The sequence below is a fragment of the Neophocaena asiaeorientalis genome, unplaced genomic scaffold (genome assembly GCF_003031525.2).
Source record: "Neophocaena asiaeorientalis asiaeorientalis breed wild unplaced genomic scaffold, Neophocaena_asiaeorientalis_V1.1 scaffold473, whole genome shotgun sequence".
Lineage (NCBI taxonomy): Eukaryota > Metazoa > Chordata > Mammalia > Artiodactyla > Phocoenidae > Neophocaena > Neophocaena asiaeorientalis.
Window position 1 is genome coordinate 1,435,939 of NW_020174935.1, and position 20,985 is coordinate 1,456,923.

At 50.6% G+C, this 20,985-nt stretch overlaps 1 protein-coding gene across 9 annotated transcripts in view; it reads right to left on the bottom strand.

Moving 5' to 3' along the window:
- The window catches only part of PLA2G6 (phospholipase A2 group VI), a 50,103-nt gene that overhangs the window by 15,295 nt on the left and 13,823 nt on the right, over window positions 1-20,985 (bottom strand). For 7 of the 9 annotated variants that reach the window (XM_024761535.1, XM_024761538.1, XM_024761536.1 and 4 more), the window contains 7 exons: window positions 14,120-14,335; window positions 12,927-13,110; window positions 11,166-11,353; window positions 8,856-8,952; window positions 7,504-7,686; window positions 3,819-3,927; window positions 766-844 (listed from right to left, as the gene is read on the bottom strand). In XM_024761535.1, the coding sequence (XP_024617303.1) occupies window positions 766-844; window positions 3,819-3,927; window positions 7,504-7,686; window positions 8,856-8,952; window positions 11,166-11,353; window positions 12,927-13,110; window positions 14,120-14,335 (1,056 nt within the window). Of the gene's footprint in view, window positions 1-765; window positions 845-2,611; window positions 2,771-3,818; window positions 3,928-7,503; window positions 7,687-8,855; window positions 8,953-11,165; window positions 11,354-12,926; window positions 13,111-14,119; window positions 14,336-20,985 lie in introns of those variants that run through there. The other 2 variants (XM_024761544.1, XM_024761543.1) reach the window with 2 other exon arrangements.

Here is a 20,985-nt window from a genome sequence, read left to right on the forward strand (position 1 = left end):
GCTTCTGGGAGAAGAGCTTTCCCCGCAGGGGAGGGCACTAGGGGTGCAGCCAGGAGAGAGCCTGCAGGAGCAGAAAGGGCATGGACTCGGAAGCCCTGGGCTGAGTCTGCTCAAGTCACTTAACCTCAGGTTCTGCATTTGCAAAACAAGGTTACTAACGCCTCCCTAGGAAGGCTGTTCGGAGCACAGGGTAGTAAAAAACAGAGAACAAATCAACCACCTCCAGCATTACAGGGAAGGGTGGAGAGAGCACAGCTGACTGGAAGCACGTTTGTCCTGGTAACTCGCCGAGCTGGTGGGCACTGATTCTGACAACCACTGTCACCAGGGACTGTCCTCAGGGACAGGGCTTGGGTTTCTTCCCTTTGTGCCCATCACCCCAGCCTGCCTCCTAGAATGGGCCTGGGTATACGGCAGATACTTGGGGAACCAACCCACCCACTAGCTCTTGGAGGGAGGCAGGGTCAGCATCAAGGCAGCTGAGGGCTCTCTCCAGAGGAGAGCTGGGCCACCTCCCCCGACAATCCATGACAGGGTCGGAGAGAGAAGGGACAGGGCCGCAGCCAGCTCCACTGTGTGGCCCGGAGTCGGCACAGTGATTGATGGAGAAGCAGGCCCAGCCTCCCTAAAGACTCAGTCTCTTTGCTGTGAACTACAGAGAGTGTGAGCTACCCTGCAGAGCCAGATACAGACGAGAAAAAGTCCCACACCTGCTGCATGGCACCCAGCAGAGGCCCTGCCCATGAGCCTGCCCCCGACACTTACATCCGCTTCTCGTCCCTCGTGGAGCTCAGGATGAACGCCGGCTTCCGGGCCCGGGAGATGTGCATGAGGTCCTGCAGTTCTGTGAGGCACAGGGCAGGGGGTGCTGGGGCCAGGCACGTGCCGCTCCCCGCCCCCCCATGGGTCCTGAGGGCAAATCTGGAGCTGTGCCCTTACCCCACTGTCCCTAGCAGGAGCATCCGCTTCCCACCCCCTGGAAGGGCTCTTCATCCCAGGATACAGCAGGGGCAGAGACCACAGGCCCCTCAGGGAGCGATGGGCTGGAATGCAGAGGGGAGCCCGCTGCTCTGGGAATGGCAGCCCACCCTGCCCGGCCAGCTCCCGATTTTCCTGTCTTCCTCGCAAAGGAACCCTGCGTGTGCAGTTGACAAAGCACTTCTTCCTGCACAGGAGCCGGTGCTGCTGACAGCCGCCGTCACAGAGTCACTGCCCCCGATTTACAGATGAGACTCAGAGAGGTTATACAGCTCGTCCAAGGTCATTTAGCCAAAAGGGCAGAGTTAGGACATTCCTCGGGGTTTAACTCCATGAAGGAATGGAGATATCCTGACCATCTTCCAGATGCCTCTTGCCCTGATCCCAGGTCTGGAAACTTCCCCAGCGGCCTCAGATCGGATGCACCCACCCATAGCATCCATGTTTTCCCCTGTGCCCAAGGCCCATCCCACGCCCACCAAATGGATTAGCTGCCCTCCTGACAAGCAGCCCGGCCCCAGGTCGCCCGGCCCAGCAGTGCCACGTCATCCCGATTCTGACGGGCCCTTCCCACAGCTGTGCGTGGAGTCTAGAAGCAGCAAAGCAGGACGGCAGGCTGGCAGGCAGTGTGTCTCCCCCTCACCAGGGCAAGTGGCCAGAGTGGACAAGGTAAGTGGGAGACTGACCAGGAGAGGCGTGGACAGAGCACCAGGGAGAGGGACGTGCAGCTGAGAGAAAGGAGCAGCGGGGACTAGAGCTGCAGCGAACTTGGGGCACAGCGGGCTCTGCGGCCCCTCTAGGCCCAGGGCATTACCCATCTGACGCCGCGCCCCAGGCCCACCATCCAGCCTGGCTTAGGTGGCTGATTGCCTGTAAAATTGAGAGATAACGATGGGGGGCAGGTCCTGGGTGGGGAGGGGCAGGGGGAGGAGAGAGGCGGAGCCAGAAGGACTAACTGTGGCTGCCAGCTCTGCCCGTCCTGAGCTCCAGGGTTGGCCGGGGTATCCTGGCTGAAGACGCTGGTGTCTGATTCGCCAAGAGTTAAAAAAAAAAGCACCAGCTTGCCAAGGATCGGTCTCTGACTGCCCTGTTCAGGGAAGCCCGCTCCCAAACGATCCAGGGCCCTGGGTGGGCCAGCCCACAGAAGCCCAGAGAAGGTCTCTGCCTCCTCAGGGGCTGTCTCCACGGACACCAAGGATGCATGGGGCAGATCCTGGTTGCCTGGCCAGTAGGTCACCAATGGGGCCGGAAGAGGAGCACACAGAGATCTGACAGAGATTCAGCAGCGTGGCTGAAATGCTCCTGGTCATAGCCAGAGGGCCGAGGGCTCTGAGCCACCACCAGCACTCCTCACTGCCCACCCGAGCTCCCAGGGCACAGAGAGGCCAAGGAAGTACCCACCTCATGGGTGTCCAGGGCACCCTCTGGGGGAAATGGACCGCGGGCCATTAGCCAGGGACCCCAGCAGCCTCTGGGCGCTATGGGTTGCTGGCTGCACCCGAGGCTGACAAATGCTGCCCACCCTCCTTTGCTTCCTTCAACAACTTCTCCCATGGGGCCCCGTTTCTTTCCCACAGGGACTGCTCTGACCCAAGGGCCTGGGAGCCAGGTAGAGAGGAGGGGAGCTGCCTACCTAGGTTGTTGAAGCTGATCGGTGGGGGCTGAGATCTTTCCAGGGAGAAGGAGTGCGTTGCTACGGAGCACTGCTCCGCTGAGACTCCCTGGACGGGTGGGGAGCGGTAGTCGGCCCCCACGGTTCTCAGCAGAGTTAGGAGCGCCTTCCTGGTGACGACTTGTCATGTTTGGGGACGGGGAGATTGCACAGGGTCAGAAACTGTCGATGTGCAAGTGGGAGGTCCCTCCCTTCCACACATGGTCCCCTCTCCCAGGCCATCTGGGTATGTGGGGGGTCGGGGGTGCCCCAGAGCCCTGATCCCACCCTGACAGGGCGTGCTGACTCTAGTCCGTTATATCCAAAGCAGCTGCCCGGGGCTGGGGCGGGTCCTGGGAGTCGGACTTGGAACATGGAGGGAGGAGGTCGGTGTTGCCTGGCCCGAGTGTTTGAGGAACCCCCGCTTTCCCTTCTACACCAGTCAAGGAAGCAGGACTCCCACCTCCACGTTCGGCAATTCTTGAGGCTTTCAGAGCTCAGCAGGAACGAACCGGCCAGTGGGCATTTACTCCCATCTAACGGATGGGATAACTGAAAACGCACAGGCACACACGCTTGCTAGCAAACGCTATCAGGTACACACCCGCAGCAACCTCCACAGTTCCCCGGAACCTTCCAGAGGGCGCCAGCCTTCTGGTGAGGAGGATCTGCTCTTTCCAGCCCTGAAGCCAAGGCTCACTGAGCCAGCGCGCAGCACATGCACGGTGCCTGTGTGCACGAGGAGTGCACACGTGCCATGTAGCACATGCCTGTGTGCACCGGGGGTAACATGTGTCATGCAGCACATGCATCGGCTAGTGGCTGCTCTTGCAAGTGGCTCCGTCAGTGAGTTCCCCAAGAGTGGGGACGAGGGCTGCTGCTGCTGCCTACCCCGCCCCCCACCCCCCAGAGTCCTGGCACCCTGAGGCAGGATGGTGGCCGCACAGAAGAGGACACTGCCTTGGCAAGCCTCCTGGGGCCCCCATCTAGTGGTCAGGGGCCCTGTTCTTGGGAAAAGGAAACTTCCCTCTGGGCCTCCCACTGCTCCTAGCCACTCTGTGCAGGGAGCAACTGGGGGCGGGTATGGACAGGACGTGGGCAGCTGATGGCTGGGACGTCCCTGCTCCCCAGTCCCTGCACCCCACACCCACCCCTGCCCAACTCTGGTCCCAGAGTACAGAGCACATACGTTTGCTATTCTTGGAGGCCATGAACGCAGGAGTTTCTCCAAAGTCATTCGGAATGTCCACCTCTGCCCCAAACACAATGAGGGCCTTGATCATCTCCATGTTGTCTTTCTGTTGGTGATGCAGTGAGGGGGAAATATGCAACAGCTCAGGGAAATGAAGACAGAAAGGACCCCAGCCTCTTCCCCTCCAATCCATCAACTTGGCGGACCTCTCACCAGCATGGGGAGAGACACTGGAACCCTTCTGACCCCGACCCGCAGTCAATCCCATATTGCACAGTCTACAGTGGAAGGCCACTGCCCTGACAAACAGGCTTACAAGTATCCCCAGGTGAGAATTAAAAAACCCAGCCCCGTCAGCTCCTTCTCTAAAGAAGCAAAACATCTATGACCCCCGACCCAGGAGCCGTGGGGCCACTGAAGGGTCAGCTGCTGGTCGCTCACAGGACCAGCAGGAGAGGGTAAGTGAGGAAAGGCCCCCATCGAGTCCAGGGCCCCGGTTCTGAGGGGGAAACCGAGCACACATCCTCCCTGACGGCAGCCCCCTCCCCAGAGAATGCGCAGTGAACGTCTGGAGGCTGGGCAGCGGGGCCGGGCTGGGCGTGTTTTCCCAGTACAAATCAACAGACTGGCTGCCAGGAGACCTGAGTGCTGGGCTTATCACTTCCCTCTCTCGGGGCCTGATTTCCTTGCCTAGAGAATGAAGAGGTGTGTCTAGAAAGCCGTTTTCCAAACTGCTGTTCATGTACCATTAGGATGTATATGGGCACAGGTAAACGTGTGTTTTAACCATTAGTTATGTATTTCTTCTTTGGTTACCTTTTATTTGTGGCACTGGTTTACCACCTATGGTGGTAATATCACAGTTCCTTCAAAATAAAATTTAAGCTTAAAAGCAAGCCAAATTAAAGCAATGATTAAGTACAAAATTGTAAAAGTGGCTCGTGAATCCGCCAAAAACTGCACACATGGTTAGGCAGGTGACTGGAGTATGGAAGCAATGGCCTATGTCAGCAGTTCTCAAAGTAAGCACTGTGGACCCCTATGAACACGGAGACCCCTTGGAGGGTTCAAGAGGTTAGAACCATATTCATGAAAACATCAAGGTGTCGTCTGCATTTGCACTGTGTTAACTTTTGCACCGATGGTGTAAAAACAACTGTGGATAAAACTGCTGGTGCCTTAGCATGAAGGCACCAAGGCAGTGGCCCCAAACTAACAGTCATCACGCTTTTCTCCTCTGCCACGCACTCATCGTAAAAAGTAAATTCATTCATTAAACAGCCAGCTTCACTTAAGAAGGCCCTTGATGAAGCCGTAAGAAATGTTAATCTCATTAAGTTTCGACACTGGTGTATTCGTTGTCATAAAATACACAGTATGCACAAGGCATGTCTGTGGCCTAACCACGTATGATGGTTGTCTCGGGAAAAACACTGCGTGACTGTGTCAGCTGCAAGCAGAAGGAGCTGCTTTCTTTGCAGGAGAAACTGTTTTTAGTCGAGAAACAACTGGCAGACAAACTACAGTTGTTCAGCATTGGGTATCTAGGAGGTATTTTCTCAAAAATGAATGCGGTGAGCCTATCACTTCAAGAAAAACAGCTAGCAGTATTTTGTGCCAGTGATAGAACTCAAGCTTTCAAACAATAACTGGAATTCTGTGGGCTTCCGTGGTGGCGCAGTGGTTGAGAGTCTGCCTGCTGATGCAGGGGACACGGGTTCGTGCCCTGGTCTGGGAAGATCCCACATGCCGCGGAGCGGCTGGGCCCGTGAGCCATGGCCGCTGGGCCTGTGCGTCCGGAGCCTGTGCTCCGCGACGGGAGAGGCCACAACAGTGAGAGGCCTGCGTACCGAAAAAAAAAAAAGAACTGGAATTCTAGAACACTGCTCTGTGTCATGATGGGCTTGACAGCTTCCCCGAACTTAAAGACTTTTCTGATGAAATTGTGGTGATATTTACAACTGTGGGGTTTTGAGACTGTATAACAAAATGGGTCAACATCTGGTAGCTAGGCATACTCAGCAAACCAATGTCTTCCAAGAATGACACGAAGTCGTGCAGGGGTAAAGATCCAGGCAAAGTGCAAAAGATGCCAATGGTTTTCACAGTAACAGAGTGAAAAGTCCGAGGAGATGATTTCAGAGTGTCCACTGCAACCAACTTGTCAGAAACTACCCCTTGTCAGTTTTGGTGCAATACGAAAGAATATCCAGGGGGAATTCCCTGGCGGTCCGGTGGTTAGGACTCCACGCTTTCACTGCCAGGGCCCGGGTTCAATCCCTGGTTGGGGAACTAAGATCTCGAGAGCCACGCAGCGTGGCCGAAAAAAAAAAAAAGAAAAGAAAAAGAAAAAAGAAAGAAAGAAAGAATACCCACAATTATCTGCAAAGGCACAACTACATATTTTTTCCAACTATGTACATATCTATGTGAGGCCAGAGTTTCTTCATATTTTTAACATATGCAACAACATACTGAATAAATGTAGCAGAAGACAGGAAAATCCGTGCCTTCTCTGAAGCCAGGCATTAAAAAGATTCACAAAAATGTAAAACGATGCCAACTCTTTTCAATTATTTTTTGTTTTGGAAAATAAAGTCGATCTTCCATAAAAATGTTACTTATGTTAGCATGGGCTTGGTAAATTATTGTTTTTTTTAAATGAATTAATAAGTACCTTGAAAATCCCTCACTTCTAATTTCTAATATGGTAAATATGGATAGATAACATTCAAATAAACAGTCTTTGAGATTCTCAATAATTTTGAAAAGCATAAAAGGATCAAACAGACCAAAAAGTTTAAGAACTGTTCAACTACATAATTCAAAGGGCCCATTCGGTGCTAAAAATGTCCACAGTTTTATTTATAGTTTCAGTCTCTTGGGCAACATCCCCTCTACAATTATGACCTTTGGTATAAAACAGGATGTCTTTTACTTTGTCCTAAATCTCCTTCTTTTAGAGTTCCAGGGGAATCTCCTATTCTATCACTCTGAGACATGTTGAACAGAATTATGGGTACATATGGTTTGCTACAGTTACACACACACACACACACACACACACACACACGTATGTAACAAATAACACTCCCTCCCCTGCATTTAGTATGTCCATGATGTAGTTGTCTAACCAGACTGTAGGGGCTTTAAGGGCAGGAACTGTGCTCTCTAATGAACCAGCAAAGGTGACCAGCAGCTACCATGGGCCACCAAGATGTGTAAGCAGGCCCGGCCTTCCAGGAGCTTGGCGTCTACCAGGGAGATAAGGGCAACATGCAGATGAATAGTTTTCCCTGATGACGCAGGGAAGGAGAACGAACGTCTCGGGGATGCTTACTCCACGCCAGGTCTTACATGTGCTACTTAGACATCCCTCATGGAGTTACCGGGTGTCTATTACTGAATCCACTCAACCACTCTGTCAGGTGGGTACCAACACCTCCATTCTCCAGATGGAAGTCAAGGCTGGCAGAGGTGATGTGAGTTGCCCAAGGCCACGGTCAGTAGCCAGAGCTGTATTTTCCCCTCTCACAGCATCCAGATGTCACATGGGGGCACGGGAATGAGAGGTCCTGGAGCGCAGAGGAAGGGGCTCTTATTCTGGGCTCAGAGCGGGGCATGCCCCAGCCCTGCTGGTCACCTGCACCCCTGCCGAGCAGGCAGTAAGCCCGGGGCTCACCGACATGGCCAAGTGCAGCGGCGTGTTGCCGTGCTCGCCGCGGGCTTCGGCGTTGGCCCCGTGGGTCAGCAGCACCATGACGCAGTCGAAGCGGTTGCGCATGACGGCCACGTGCAGGGCTGTGTTCCCCACGGAGCTGGTGCTGTTCACGTCGCAGCCCCGTTTCAGCAGCAGGCGGGCCATCTGCGGAGACAGGGTTCCGGCCCGAGTCAGCAGGGTGCTGAGAGCAGCTGCGGCCTGTGGCACCTGGGGGCACCTGGGCAGGGCCACTTCCTTCAGGTCTCGGGCCTCTGGAAAGCTCCAGCAATGGGAGGAGCCAAGGTGGTAGGCCCCAGTTCTGGGGGTGGCCCCAGATCTTGCCTCCCACACCGGCCACACCCCAGGAACTAGGGGACAAGAAGCTGAAGCTGTGGTGACTTTTTCAAAGGGCTTCAGGGTCCTTTCCTGGAGCTCACAGGACCCCATCCCTCCCTGCAAAGGTTCCTCTGGGCCCTGCCCCAGAAATGCCCCACTCCCTGCCACCCTGCCCGGGACCCTGCAAAGGTATGACCCCATCTGGGCCTTGGCAACACACACCCTTGCTCACCCAACAGCCCCGGAGAGCCTGGACTTTGGACCCTGACGGACCTGAGCCCAAAGCTCAGCCCCACTTCATCCCCATTGTCCGAGCTTGGAAGGGTCACTGTACCCCTGTGCACCTCAGTTTCCTGTGCTGCGAAAATGGGAATGCAAGTTCCCACGTCACAGAGTGTGCTGACCAGGAACAAGAAAACATACAGGAGGGCCCGACTTGGTGTCTAGCTCCTGGTGTGAAGGTATCCACAGTGGTCGTCAGTCTCTTCCCTCCTGGCCTGTCACATTTACGAGTATCCCATCATCTCTGAGGGCATCCAGTGCACTGATAGCTGTGCTTCCTGGAGATAAGTGATCAGAGACCTCCATCCTCCCAGGGGCTCAGAGCTTAGCTCAGGGAGAGGCCTCAGAGGAGATGCCGGCCAGGCTCTCTATAGACGAAACGAGAGCCACCATCATCACCATCGGCATCACCACCATCCGTCACCTTCTATTTGCGATGAGGTGCTTGACAATTTATGAGGAATTTTCTCGCGCACTGCTTTGCTGACTTCACGATACCTCCACAGGCAGGCCACAGATCCCCAGTTCACACATGAGGAAACCGCAGCGGGGACACTCACCTGCAATGCCAGGGCACCATCCCTCCTTGGGCTTATCTCCTGGGCCCCCAAGTGCCTCCCGCAGAGACCTCTCAGGAACCTCCTTCCTATAGGTAGCTAAGGAACAAAGGGCTCTGGGACCCTCCCCCTGCCCGGCTCACCCTCAGACCTGCCTACCTCTGCGGTCTTGGCCCAGTGGAGGGGGCTGGCTCCGTAGCGAGGGTCTTTGCTGTGGATCTGGGTGCTGTCCATGCTGACAATCATCTCAGCACACCTGGGGAGAGAGAAGCCACGTGGGAGTGAGGAAGGCCGGCGGGGGCAGCCTGACACTGGAAGAGGCCACGAATCAAGGCTTCATCTACTGGTGAGGGAGAGCTCCTGCAAATACAGTTGCAACAAAACCAAGCAGCATGCATACGGTGATACGGCAACGGTATCCTAAGCCCCTCAAGTCACATCTCAAGCCCCCTCCTCCAGGAAGCCTTCCTTGCTGACTTCGGTCAGCAATGATCACGCTCACTGGTGCTGGCTGCAGCGTCAGACAGGCTTGAGGTTAAGCCCCAGCTTCCCACTGGTGACCTCTGGAAAGTGGCTGGGCCTGTCTGTAACATGGGTGCCTGTGACTAGCACACGGCCACCCTCTATCCTCCCCTGCTTCCCAAACGACTGGTGTTGCAAGTAGCGACTGCGTCCTGTAGGAGGCAGTAGGCAGGGTGGTTACAAGTGCAGTTGCTTTCCACTCCTAGATCGACAACCAAAAGAACTGAAAGCAGGGGCTCAGGAAGATACTTGTATGCCAGTGTTTACTGCAGCATTACCCACAATAGCCAAAAGACGGAAACAGCCTAAGTCTCCACGGACATACGAACGGATAAGCAGAGCGTGGTATATAAAATGGAGTAATTCCGCCCTAAAAGGGAAGGACCTTTTGATACAGCTACGACACACACGAACCTTGAAGACATCATGCTAAGTCAAAGTGGGGTCCTGGGCCCAACCCAGCTCTCTGTGAAGCTCGGCTGAGCCAACCAACAGCAGAGGGGCCCCCAGATTGGGGCTGGGATGGAACCAGTCCCAGTAACCCTAACACTTGTGATTCTTGGAGTATGAATGCGCGGGCTGCCACGTGGCGACAGACAGATGTGCCCCCTTGGAGCCCTGAGAGGAGCGTGGCTGTGTGCGGGGCGCACCTGAGGTATGAGACGACTCGCGTTGTCTCATCTGCAACGATCCACACGGGAGGCCTGGGGTGTGGTTGCAGGTGTCTGAGGAGGGAGCAACCTGGGCCACATCGGGATCTTGGAAGTAACCTGGACCTAGAAGGTGACTGAAGCCAGTAGGGTGGCTGGAGCCAAGCTGGAGCAGGGCCACCGTGCCAGCCCTTGGGTATGGGAGAGCATCGCTCATCACGTGTGTCCATTCAGGTTGCAACCTGCAACTCAGTAACTGGGGGTGACTGGGGGTGGGAGTGCTGGGATTGTCTCCAACCATTTGGTCAAATCTTCCCAAAAGTTCTAGTTCATCTTGGCTGTACGAGGAAGAATCAAGGAAAGGAGGGTTTGTCCAAGCTTGCACCAGACCTTCAAGGGGACATCAATGCCCTCCAGGGGCCGAAAGGTGGGTGCAGACCCCAGAGGAATGAAAACCCTGAGGGAGGGGGAGCGTGCCTGCCCCCAACCCGAGGGCAGCCCCTCTGAGCTCATTTCTTGCTGCCCGTCTACCACATGGCTCTGGAAAGTACTGGGCGACTTCTGTATCCCCTGTTCCGGGCTTTCTCTCAACCACCTCTGTAAGGCACAGTGCCCGGGACTGAGGGACCACCTGACTCATTCACTCACTCATTCATTCTAGTTACTGTACCTGCTGGGCAGTATTTTGGGATAGTCATCTCTTTTATCCCTCCTACACACACACACGCACGCATGCACGCACGCGCACACACTGCACGTGGAGAAGAATTATCCTGAGACCAGGTTTCCCAGGGCTGGGGAGGAAGGAAGAAATGAGTGGTCTAGAGCTCCCCAGGACATGGGCCTGGCACCTGAGTCCCGGCAGTGCCACCCCCCAGGAAGGAGGGATGCATCAGGCGGATGGGGCCCTGGGCCACCTTGCGAAGCATTCCTAGGTTTCGAGTTGAGCAAAGAAGCTGCACCAGCACAGCAGCCGTGAAGGGGCTGCTCAGATCAGATGTGGTGGCAAGTTTAAGACTGTTTATCTCCAGTTTGGTAGAGGGAGGCTCACGGTCAGCAATTAAGGTGCACGACTGAGCAACTTTCAAAGTTCTGCTCTCTGCACAGCAGAGCTCGTGGGCCGAGACTGACACCCCCACACGTTCATCAAACACTTTCTTTGTACCAGGGCAGCCCTTGGCACCAGGATCTGACACGCACCTAATGAGCCTGTGGAGGCCACCGCTCGCCTGGGCAGGGGGACTGGCTGCGCAGATGGGAGGCCCCTCGGATCACGTGGGGCAGGGCAGGGTCTTACCCCTTCCGGGAGAACTTCATGGCCACGTGGATGGGGTAGCCGCCAGGCCCCACGACGTCGCAGCGAGCGCTGCACAGCAACAGCACACGGACCATCTCCTGCTTCCCCAGCTGGCAGGCCAGGTGCAGCGGGGTCAGCCCTCGGTTATTCACCTGGTTCACGCCCGCCGATGCGTTCTCCCCTAGGAGCTGACAGCAAGACCTCGCGGTGGGCAGGCGCCAAACACAGCGCGGCCCCTGGCCTGTCCCTTTGCTAACATCCACCGCTGTGGCCGTCCCTCTCTGGGGCCTCAGGGGAAGGGAAGCTGGACTCCACGAGAACACTGACAAGAACTTCAAGAGAAGCCACCAAGAAAGGAGGCTTTGGGGAGAGAAAGAAGCTGACTGTGCCAGTATTGGCTGGGGCGCTGGTCTGGCATGACCGTGGCGTGTATGAAAAATTTCCCAATCAGGAAATGTGAAAGAGGTTGTACCTAGGATGGGCACTGGGGGTCTGGGTGGGAATGAGACTTGCTTTCCATTGCATACCCTTCTGTCCTGCCTGAATTTTTCAGCTACGTGTAGGTATTATTTTTTCATTAAACAAAACACCAGTATTAATAAAACGGCCATGAGGATTTTAGTTCCTCGACTGTGGTTGAAAGCCGTTTCCCTGAGGTTAATTATGACCCCTGTGCACCCCTGTGACCGGCTGGGTCTGTGGACAGGCTAGGGACACAGCAGGTGCTGGCCGAGGTGCTGGCATCCAGGCCCGATTCAAGGGCCAGCCCCACCGCTCACAGCTCCGTGGCACCCCTCCCCGGGCACAAAACTTCGCTGAACCTCAGTCTCTTTGGCGAAGAGAAGAAGCTAACGGCCCCCACCCACAGAGGTTATCTTGAGAATTAACTAGAACACATAAAACACTGAGTACAGGGTCAGGCACGGGACCAGCGGTAAAGGACAGCTATTGATAAGAGTGTGTACCCGCCCTCCGAATCGAGGCAGGTTGTACGTGGTGCTGTGCTGAGCACACAGTGGGGTCTCAGTAAGGGCAGAGTTCAACAGTGGGGATAGAATTCCCTTCCCTGACAGCACTAATCATAAGACAGGAATCCATATTTTCTGGAATAATGTGGTTCCATTCTGATGCCAAGGCACAGAGAAGGATATAACCTTTACAAGAATCTTCTAATTCTAGGCAATAAAATACTGCCCAGTATTCTGTCTTTTCTATCTGATATATAAGGTAGCCTTTTCATCATTTGATCTACTTGCCTACAATCTTTATTTTTTATTTTTCTGCCCAGCTAATCAAAAATTTAACGGAAGGAGTGCCTTTGGTGCAAATGCCTACAGGAGCCAGATGGAGTTTTGTTTGTTTTGAGTTACTGTAAAAAGTTAAGCTCAGGTCCTGCTGGACGATGGGCGCCTCCAGGCAGGGGCTGAAATCCACCCGGCCCAGGGGCCCAGCCTACGGTGAGTGCTCAGGAGAAGCTGAATTAAACTGACTGACGGGACTAGACCTTGAGCTCGGTTTGCTGGGTTGGAGGACTTTCCCAGGGTTGTAGGAGCAAAGTGGCCGAGGATGTGTCTCCTTGACAAGCTTGGGGAGGCAAGTGCCAGGTGGGGCTACACCCTCCACGAAGGGGCTCAGGCCTCAAGGATCAAGGTGGGGACAGTGAGAGGCCCGGAGGGACACCTGAGCCCAGAGGCCCAAAGACAGCTGCGGCCGTGGTAAGGAGCGGCCAGAATCAGTCGCCCTGTCTCCACCCCTGCTCACCTGCAGCACTTGGGAATTGTCACTCTGGACAGCGTAATGGAAGGCGGTCTCTCCGTTGTTGTCGGTGACGTCCATCTGGGCGTGGCAGTACTGCACCAGCTCCACCAGGATCTCCCAGTCACCCTTGCGGCAGGCCAGGTGCAGGGGAGTGCAACCCTCCTCATTCTCCCTGTTGTTGGCGCAGCTGCAGGGGAGGGCCGGGGAGGTGAGGGGTGTGGCACGAGGTGGGCGGGGCACTGAGAAAAAGTGCAGACGCAGGGGAGGTGGGGGAGGAGCCCAAGAGCATTCGTGCCCTGCTCAAGCTGGCTGGTTCAAACTCAGGGCTGAGTCACAATTTACCTGTAACTGATGTGACCTCTATCAGTTTTTAGTTCAGTTTGCACACCTGTATGAGGGATGTGCCCTAGGGCCACACCAGCCTTAAGTGGGCAGTGGGGTGGCATAGAAAGAATCGCAGAAGGCAGAAATCTCACCAACCTCGGGCAATTCACTTAACTTTTCTAGGGTCTACAAAAAAATAAAAATAATACCTGCCACGCCTGCCCTAGGAAATCGATAGAACTATTGTGAGATCAAACACCATTACGTCCAAGATCATGCCGGTAAACTGTAAAAGGCAGTGAAGATTTTTGAGCTTTGGGCCCGGGAGCTGAACCAAGCTGTCTGAAGCAGAGAACTGGAGGTGTGGCTACCTCAGGGCAGGATGGTGAGCTCGAGTCCTCTGGCTGGCACGGGGCCCTCCCCAGGGGCCTGTTGGCTGAACAGACATACGAGACTAAGTGTTCCAGCTTCCAGAAGGGCAACCAGGCCTTTGGAAGAAGACACCAAGGATCTGAAGCCTCTTCAGCCCTCTGCAGCTGAGTGACCTTGCACAAGTCACATAACCTCTCACTGGGGTGACACTACTTCATGGGCATGTTGAGAGGATTCAAGTTCACGGTGGGTATAAAACAGCTACCAGGGGCCTGGCACCTGGCACCTGGCACCCCAGAAATGTTACATTGTTCCTTCTGACTTTAGTCAGCATTCCCCTGCTCTAACCCAGAGGCAATGCTGCCCCTTTTGAAGTCAAACGTTCTGGGCAACCTTTGAGTTTATGGAGGGGAACTGAGGCTGGACTGAGACTCCCCATCCACACCCAGTATCCCCAGGGTCCTGCCCTCCTGCCCCACCTGGCCAAGCCCCCCGCCCACCTGATGATGCGGCTGTGACGGAAGCACTCTCGGATCCCCAACTCCACCGCCAGGTGGGCCACCGACCAGCTGGGGTGGTTGCGGATGAGGTCGGTCAGCTGCTGCAGGACCTCAACATGCAGGATGTGGTTGGAGCTCTCGTAGAAGGGCGGCAACTGGGAAGAATACTGCTGGAAGTTCACCAGGGCATCGGCCTCTGTCTCCAGCTGGAAGAGCCTGAGGAGCCAGGGCAGAGGAGGAAGACACAGAAGTGAGCCGGGAGGAACCCTTGGCCTGTGCCCTTGATGGAATCTGAAGACTTGTGTCCCTGCAAACAGGTGCCTGCCTGCTTGCTGCTGTGGACTGACCTGCTCCAGCTGGACTCCCTTCGCCCACCACACACACACACCCCTAAATGGAGTTGGGGCTTTCTTTTTATTTGAAAAGATTTCCTTTCCTTTCTTTCTTTTTCAAAAAATATCATCACGTATATTTCCACAAGCATTGTTGCAAATCCATGGTCCAGCATGAAAGCAAAACTCCCCAGGCACATGAAGAGATAAGAAAACAAGAAAGATGGGACTTCCTTGGTGGTCCAATGGTTAAGAATCCGCCTTCCAATGCAGGGGACGCAGGTTCGATCACTGGTCGAGGAACTAAGATCCCACATGCCGCAGGGCAACTAAGCCCACGTACCGCAACTACTGAGCCTGCATGCCACAACTAGACAGCTTGTGCGCTGGAACTACTGAGCCCCCGCACTCTGGAGACTGCACACCACAACTAGAGAGGAGCCAGCGTGCCACAACTAGAGAGAAGCCCGCACACCACAACGAAGAGCCCATGCGCCGTGACAGAAGATCACACATGCCGCAACTAAGGCCCAGTGCAGCCATAAATAAATAAATATTTTAAAAAAAGAAAGTATGAAAGAAAACCAACAGAGACAATATACAAGAGAAAAAGACCTATAACTGGGGGGTCTACAAATACTGAAGTTACCTGACACAGACTTTAAAATAACTATGACAATATTAGGATAAAATAGAAGATTTACAATTTTGGCAAAACACTTTAAACTATATAAAAAAAAGAACCAAGTGGATGTTGCAGAATTTAAAGATACAATTGCCAAAATTAAGAGCTCAGTGGTTAGGTATAATAGCAGATTGGACAACGCTGAATAGAAAATTGTGAAAAGGAAGATAGGTAAGAAAAAAGTAAACAGAATAAAGCATGGAGAGACAAAAGCTTGGAAAATACAGGAAACTAGATAAAAGACATAGAATATATAATGTAAAGATCTAACATACATATAAGTGGAGATACAAAAACAGAATAGAAAAAGAATTGTACAGAAGCCATATTTGAAGAGTTAATGACTATGAACTTTCCAAAATTGATGGAAAACATTATTCCATTAATTTAAAATATTCTATAAATCCTCCTCTACCCCCCCCCACCAAATCCACAGTTACATTCCTCCCACTGAGCCACTGAGTAGTGGGAATTTATGTGTCTTTACCCTTTAACCTGGCTTTGTAACTGCTTTACCAAGAATATGGCAGAAGTGATGCCGTCCTAGTTTCTAGAGCAAGGATTTAAGAGACTGGAAGCCTCTACCTCTTTTTTCTTGGGACCCGGCCATCATACCACAGGGAAGCTGAAGCATCATGGAGATGACTCTTGGACCCTTAACCCTGGATAAACTCCCAGCCAACAGCCAGTACCAATTTGCCAGTTATGAGTCATCTTAAGAGTGGATCGTGCAGTCAAGCCACCCCAGCTAATACTATGTAGAATCAAACTGAGCCTTTCCCACTAAGCTCTGCTCAAATGGCAGATTTGTGGGCTAAATAATTGATACTGTTTTAACCCACTAAACTTTGGGAGAGTTTGTTGCATAGCAATAACTGAAAATGACACGTTTGTCAACATATTGTAACGTAGCAATAACTGACACATGTGCCATGTAGCAACTGCTGAAAACAAAACGCAAAGAGAAAACATTAAAAATAGCAAAGAGAGGGCTTCCCTGGTGGCGCAGTGGTTGGGAGTCCGCCTGCCGATGCAGGGGACACGGGTTCGTGCCCCGGTCCGGGAAGATCCCACATGCCGTGGAGCGGCTGGGCCCGTGAGCCATGGCCGCTGAGCCTGCGCGTCCGGAGCCTGTGCTCCGCAGCGGGAGAGGCCACTGCAGTGAGAGGCCCGCGTACCACACACAAAAAAAAAAGCGAAGAGAAAAAATGTTTTCAGAGGGCAACCATCAGACTCAACAATGAAACTCAACAATGGAAGCCAGAGATAATGAGATGACATCCTTAAAGAGCTAAAAGAAAATAAATGCCATGGAGAATTCTACACCCAGAAAAAAAAAAAAAAACTTCAAGTGTGACGGTGAAATTAAAATATTTCACTAGTCAAACAAACAAATGCACCAGAGAGACAGACTGACTGACTGTGACATTAGCAGACCCAAATAAAAGGAAATACAAAAGGATTTTCTTCTGGTAGAAGAAAGTTGATCCTAGATGGATGGTCAAAGATGCAGGAAAAAAATTAAGCACCATGAAAATGGTAAATATGTGAGTGAATCTAAATAAATATTGACAGTATAATGCCTTGTTGGGTTTAAAATAAAAATATTAATAAAAAACAATACATGGCATAGAAGTCTGGAGTGGGATAAATGCAGTTAAAGGGTTCTAAGACCCTTGTATTGTTCTGGAAGAGGCCAAAGTACCAATTATACTTCAGTAAGGCCAAGGATGTGTGTTACAATCTCTAGGGTTCTATCAAGAACTGTGAAGGGTACCATACGACCCAGCAATCCCACTACTGGGCATATACCCTGAGAAAACCATAATTCAAAAAGAGTCATGTACCAAAATGTTCATTGCCGGTCTATTTACAATAGCCAGGACATGGAAGCAACCTAAGTGTCCATCGACAGATGAATGGATAAAGAAGATGTGGCCCATATATACAATGGTATATTACTCAGCCATAAAAAGAAATGAAATTGAGTTATTTGTAGTGAGGTGGATGGACCTAGAGTCTGTCATACAAAGTGAAGTAAGTCAGAAAGAGAAAAACAAATACCGTATGCTAACACATATATATGGAATCTAAGGAAAAAAAAAAGGTCATGAAGAACCTAGGGGTAAGACAGGAATAAAGACACAGAACTACTAGAGAATGGACTTGAGGATATGGGGAGGGGGAAGGGGAAGCTGGGACAAAGTGAGAGAGTGGCATGGACATATATACACTACCAAACGTAAAATAGATAGCTAGTGGGAAGCAGCCACATAGCACAGGGAGATCAGCTCCGTGCTTTGTGACCACCTAGAGGGGTGGGATAGGGAGTTTGGGAGGGAGGGAAACGCAAGAGGGAAGAGATATGGGAACATATGTATATGTATAGCTGATTCACTTTGTTATAAAGCAGAAACTAACACACCATTGTAAAGCAAGTATACTCCAATAGAGATGTTAAATAAATAAATAAATAGAAGAACTGTGAAGGGTTTCAGATTTTACCCTACTTGCAAACTAACATGTTAGCCTGACACAGTTTCATGGATGCTGGCAGAAGACACAGGTTCCTGGATGAAGGACAAAGGACAATTTATTACTCACAGCAGTAGCATTTGTGCCAGGGTATCAGCATTTGCGCCTATTCCCTGGGATCCATTTCCCAGAGGGTGACATGAAGAGGGTCAGGTGACACCTGCTCATGTTGCATTAGAAGACAGAAACCCTGAGTGTAGGGAACTTGAATCTGTTATAATCATCAGTGAGAAAATCTGTCTAATCTTTGCTCTGGAGGAAAATATTATCTTTATTATATAGAAGAGTAAGCAAACCTACCCTTTGCTCGAGAGAAAGACTCTACCTCTATCTTCCAAGGCTGTTCACAATACAAACATGCTTGTAAAGACAGAACGAAACAAAACTAGTCAGAGCCTCTGCTTGTAAGATGTACAGAAACACAAGAGACCCAAGGAGAACTACCTCCCAAAAGCTATCATTAAAAGATAATAATAGAGTATAAATTTCCAAGCTAATAGAGATGGAAAAATAGAATAATAAGAAAACATTTAATCATAAATTGCAAAAGCATTATGCCAAGGGAAAAAACTCTGATTCATAAGACTACATGCTGTATGATTAAAAGATAAAACTATAGGGATAGAAAGTAGATCAGTGTTGGGGCTTCCTCAGTGGCAAAGTGGTTGGGAATCCGCCTGCCAATGCAAGAGACACGGGTTCAAGCCCTGGTGCGGGAAGATTCCACATGCCGTGGAGCAACTAAGCCCATGCGCCACGACTACCGAGCCTGTGCTCTGGAGCCCGTGAGCCACAATTACTGAGGCCCACGTGCCTAGAGCCTGTGCTCCACAAGAAGAGAAGCCACCGCAGTGAGAAACCCACGCAGCGCAACTAAGAGTAGCCCCCATTCACCACAACTAGAGAAGGCCTGTGCGCAGCAATGAAGACACAACACAGCCAAAAATAAAAATAAATAAAATAAATAAATTTATTTTAAAAAAAAAAGTAGATCAGTGTTTGCTAAGGGCTGTGGTGGGTGCAGAGGCATTACTACAAAGGAGCACGGAGGAAATTTGGGGAATAACAAAAAAGGTGTGCATCTGTATTGTGGTGATGGTTACATGAGTGTGTACCTTTATCAAAATCCACTGAATGATACACTTAAAATTGGTAAATTTTATTTTTTGTAAATTGCATCTCAATAAAGCTAAAACAAAACAAAACAAAAACCAAAAAATAAAAAGAAGACAAGAAAGAAAGGAATAAAGAAAAGAAAACAGGTGGAAGAATAACAAAAAAAAAGCAAACAGTAAGACAGTAGATTTAAACCCAAATATATCAGAATTACATGAAGTATAAATAGACTAAATGTTCCAAATAAATATAAGAAATTACAGACTGGGGGCTTCCCTGGTGGCGCAGTGGTTGAGAGTCTGCCTGCCGATGCAGGGGACACGGGTTTGTGTCCCAGTCCGGGAAGATCCCACATGCCGCGGAGCGGCTGGGCCCGTGAGCCATGGCCGCTGAGCCTGCGCGTCCGGAGCCTGTGCTCCGCAACGGGGGAGGCCACAACAGTGAGACGCCAGCGAACCGCAAAAAAAAAAAAAGAAATAACAGACTGGATAACAGGGAAAAGAAAAGACAACTACATATTCTTTACAAGATTAAAATTATAAGGAAATATATAAATACTAACCAAGAGAAACCTGGTGAAGCTATATTAATATTAGAAAAAGTAAAGCTTAAGGTAAAAAGCATTGCTGGACACAAAGAGGGACAATTTGTAATGATAACAGTTTCAATTCACTAGGAAAATATGATAATTATGTATCTAATAATAAAGCTCCAAAACAAAGTCAAACTTGACAGAATTAAGAGAACTAGACAAATCCACAGTCATACTGATAGATTTTAACATATTCTACTAGTTTCTTACACAAAAAGCAGACCAAAAAAAAAAAAAAATCCCTATTGGATATAGAACAATTAATAAACTTGACCTAACAGACATATATAAAGCATTATTCCCATCAAGTACAGAATACACATGCTTCTGAAACACACACACAAAATTATAAATATCGGACCCATGCTGGGCCATAAAGCAAATCGAAACAAATATCAAAGACCTGAGAATATTTAGACTATGTTCTCCAACCACGATGCAATTAAGCTAGAAATCGATAACAAAAAGATAACGAAAAATTTCCCATATGTTTACAAATTCACCAAGATACATACAAATTATCTACGGTTCAAACAGGAAGTCATGGTAAAATTTAGGAACTTTCTTGACTCGATGACAGTGCAAACATTACATATCAAATTTGTGAGATGAACTTCCACTTCTGGCTATGACAGAGGAGTTCGTACCAGACTAGCCTTCCTGGTGAAAACAAATATAAAGGCAGGATTAAATTCAAACAAATACCTGAAGGTTCTGGAGAGAACCAAACGCAGGCAAGGCGTAGCGGGCCAGGAGTTTAGAGAAAAGGGAAGCACACTGAGGTATGCCCCACATTTTTACTCAGGGAACTGAGGTAAGCCCCACGTTCTCATTCAGTTTAAAAAGAAAGAATAAAGGTAAAATATAGTCATTTTTAGAGATAGAAAAACAGAGAATTCACTGTCAGCAGACTTGCACTAAGAGACTCAAGCAGAAAGAAAACGATCTCAGATGGAAGCAACATAAGGCAGGAAAGAATAAAGAACACCGGAAAAGGTATTACGTGGGCAAGTCTCAATTGACTGTGTTTTGGGTTTTTTTTTTTTTTTTTTGGCCGCGCCACACAGCTTGTAGGATCTTAGTTCCCTGACCAGGGATTGAACCTGGGCCCTCAGCAGTGAAAGCATGGAGTCCTATCCAGTGGACGGCCAGGGAATTCCCTGAATTGACTGTTTCTAAGAACAATAAAAATGTTTGGGGGTATATAGATAGAAATATTTACATATATATTTAATTAAAATGAAAATACATCACAAAAAGTTGATGAGATGCATAAATGGAACTGAAATATTCAAAGGTCTCTGCATTGTCAGGGAAGTGTCCAAGTACCAATTTAAGGTGGACTGTGGGACTTCCTTGGTGGTCCAGGGCTAAGACTCTGTGTTCCCAGTGCAGCGGGGCTGGGTTCCATCCCTGGTCAGGGAACTAGATCCCACATGCTGCAACGAAGAGTTCACATGCCACAGCTAAAGATCCCTCGTGCCGCAACTAAAAAAAAAAAGATCCCACACGTGGCAACGAAGATCCCACATGCTGCAACCAAGACCCAAAGCAGCCAAATAAATAAATAAAATAAAAATATTTTTTAAAAAGGTAGACTGTAATA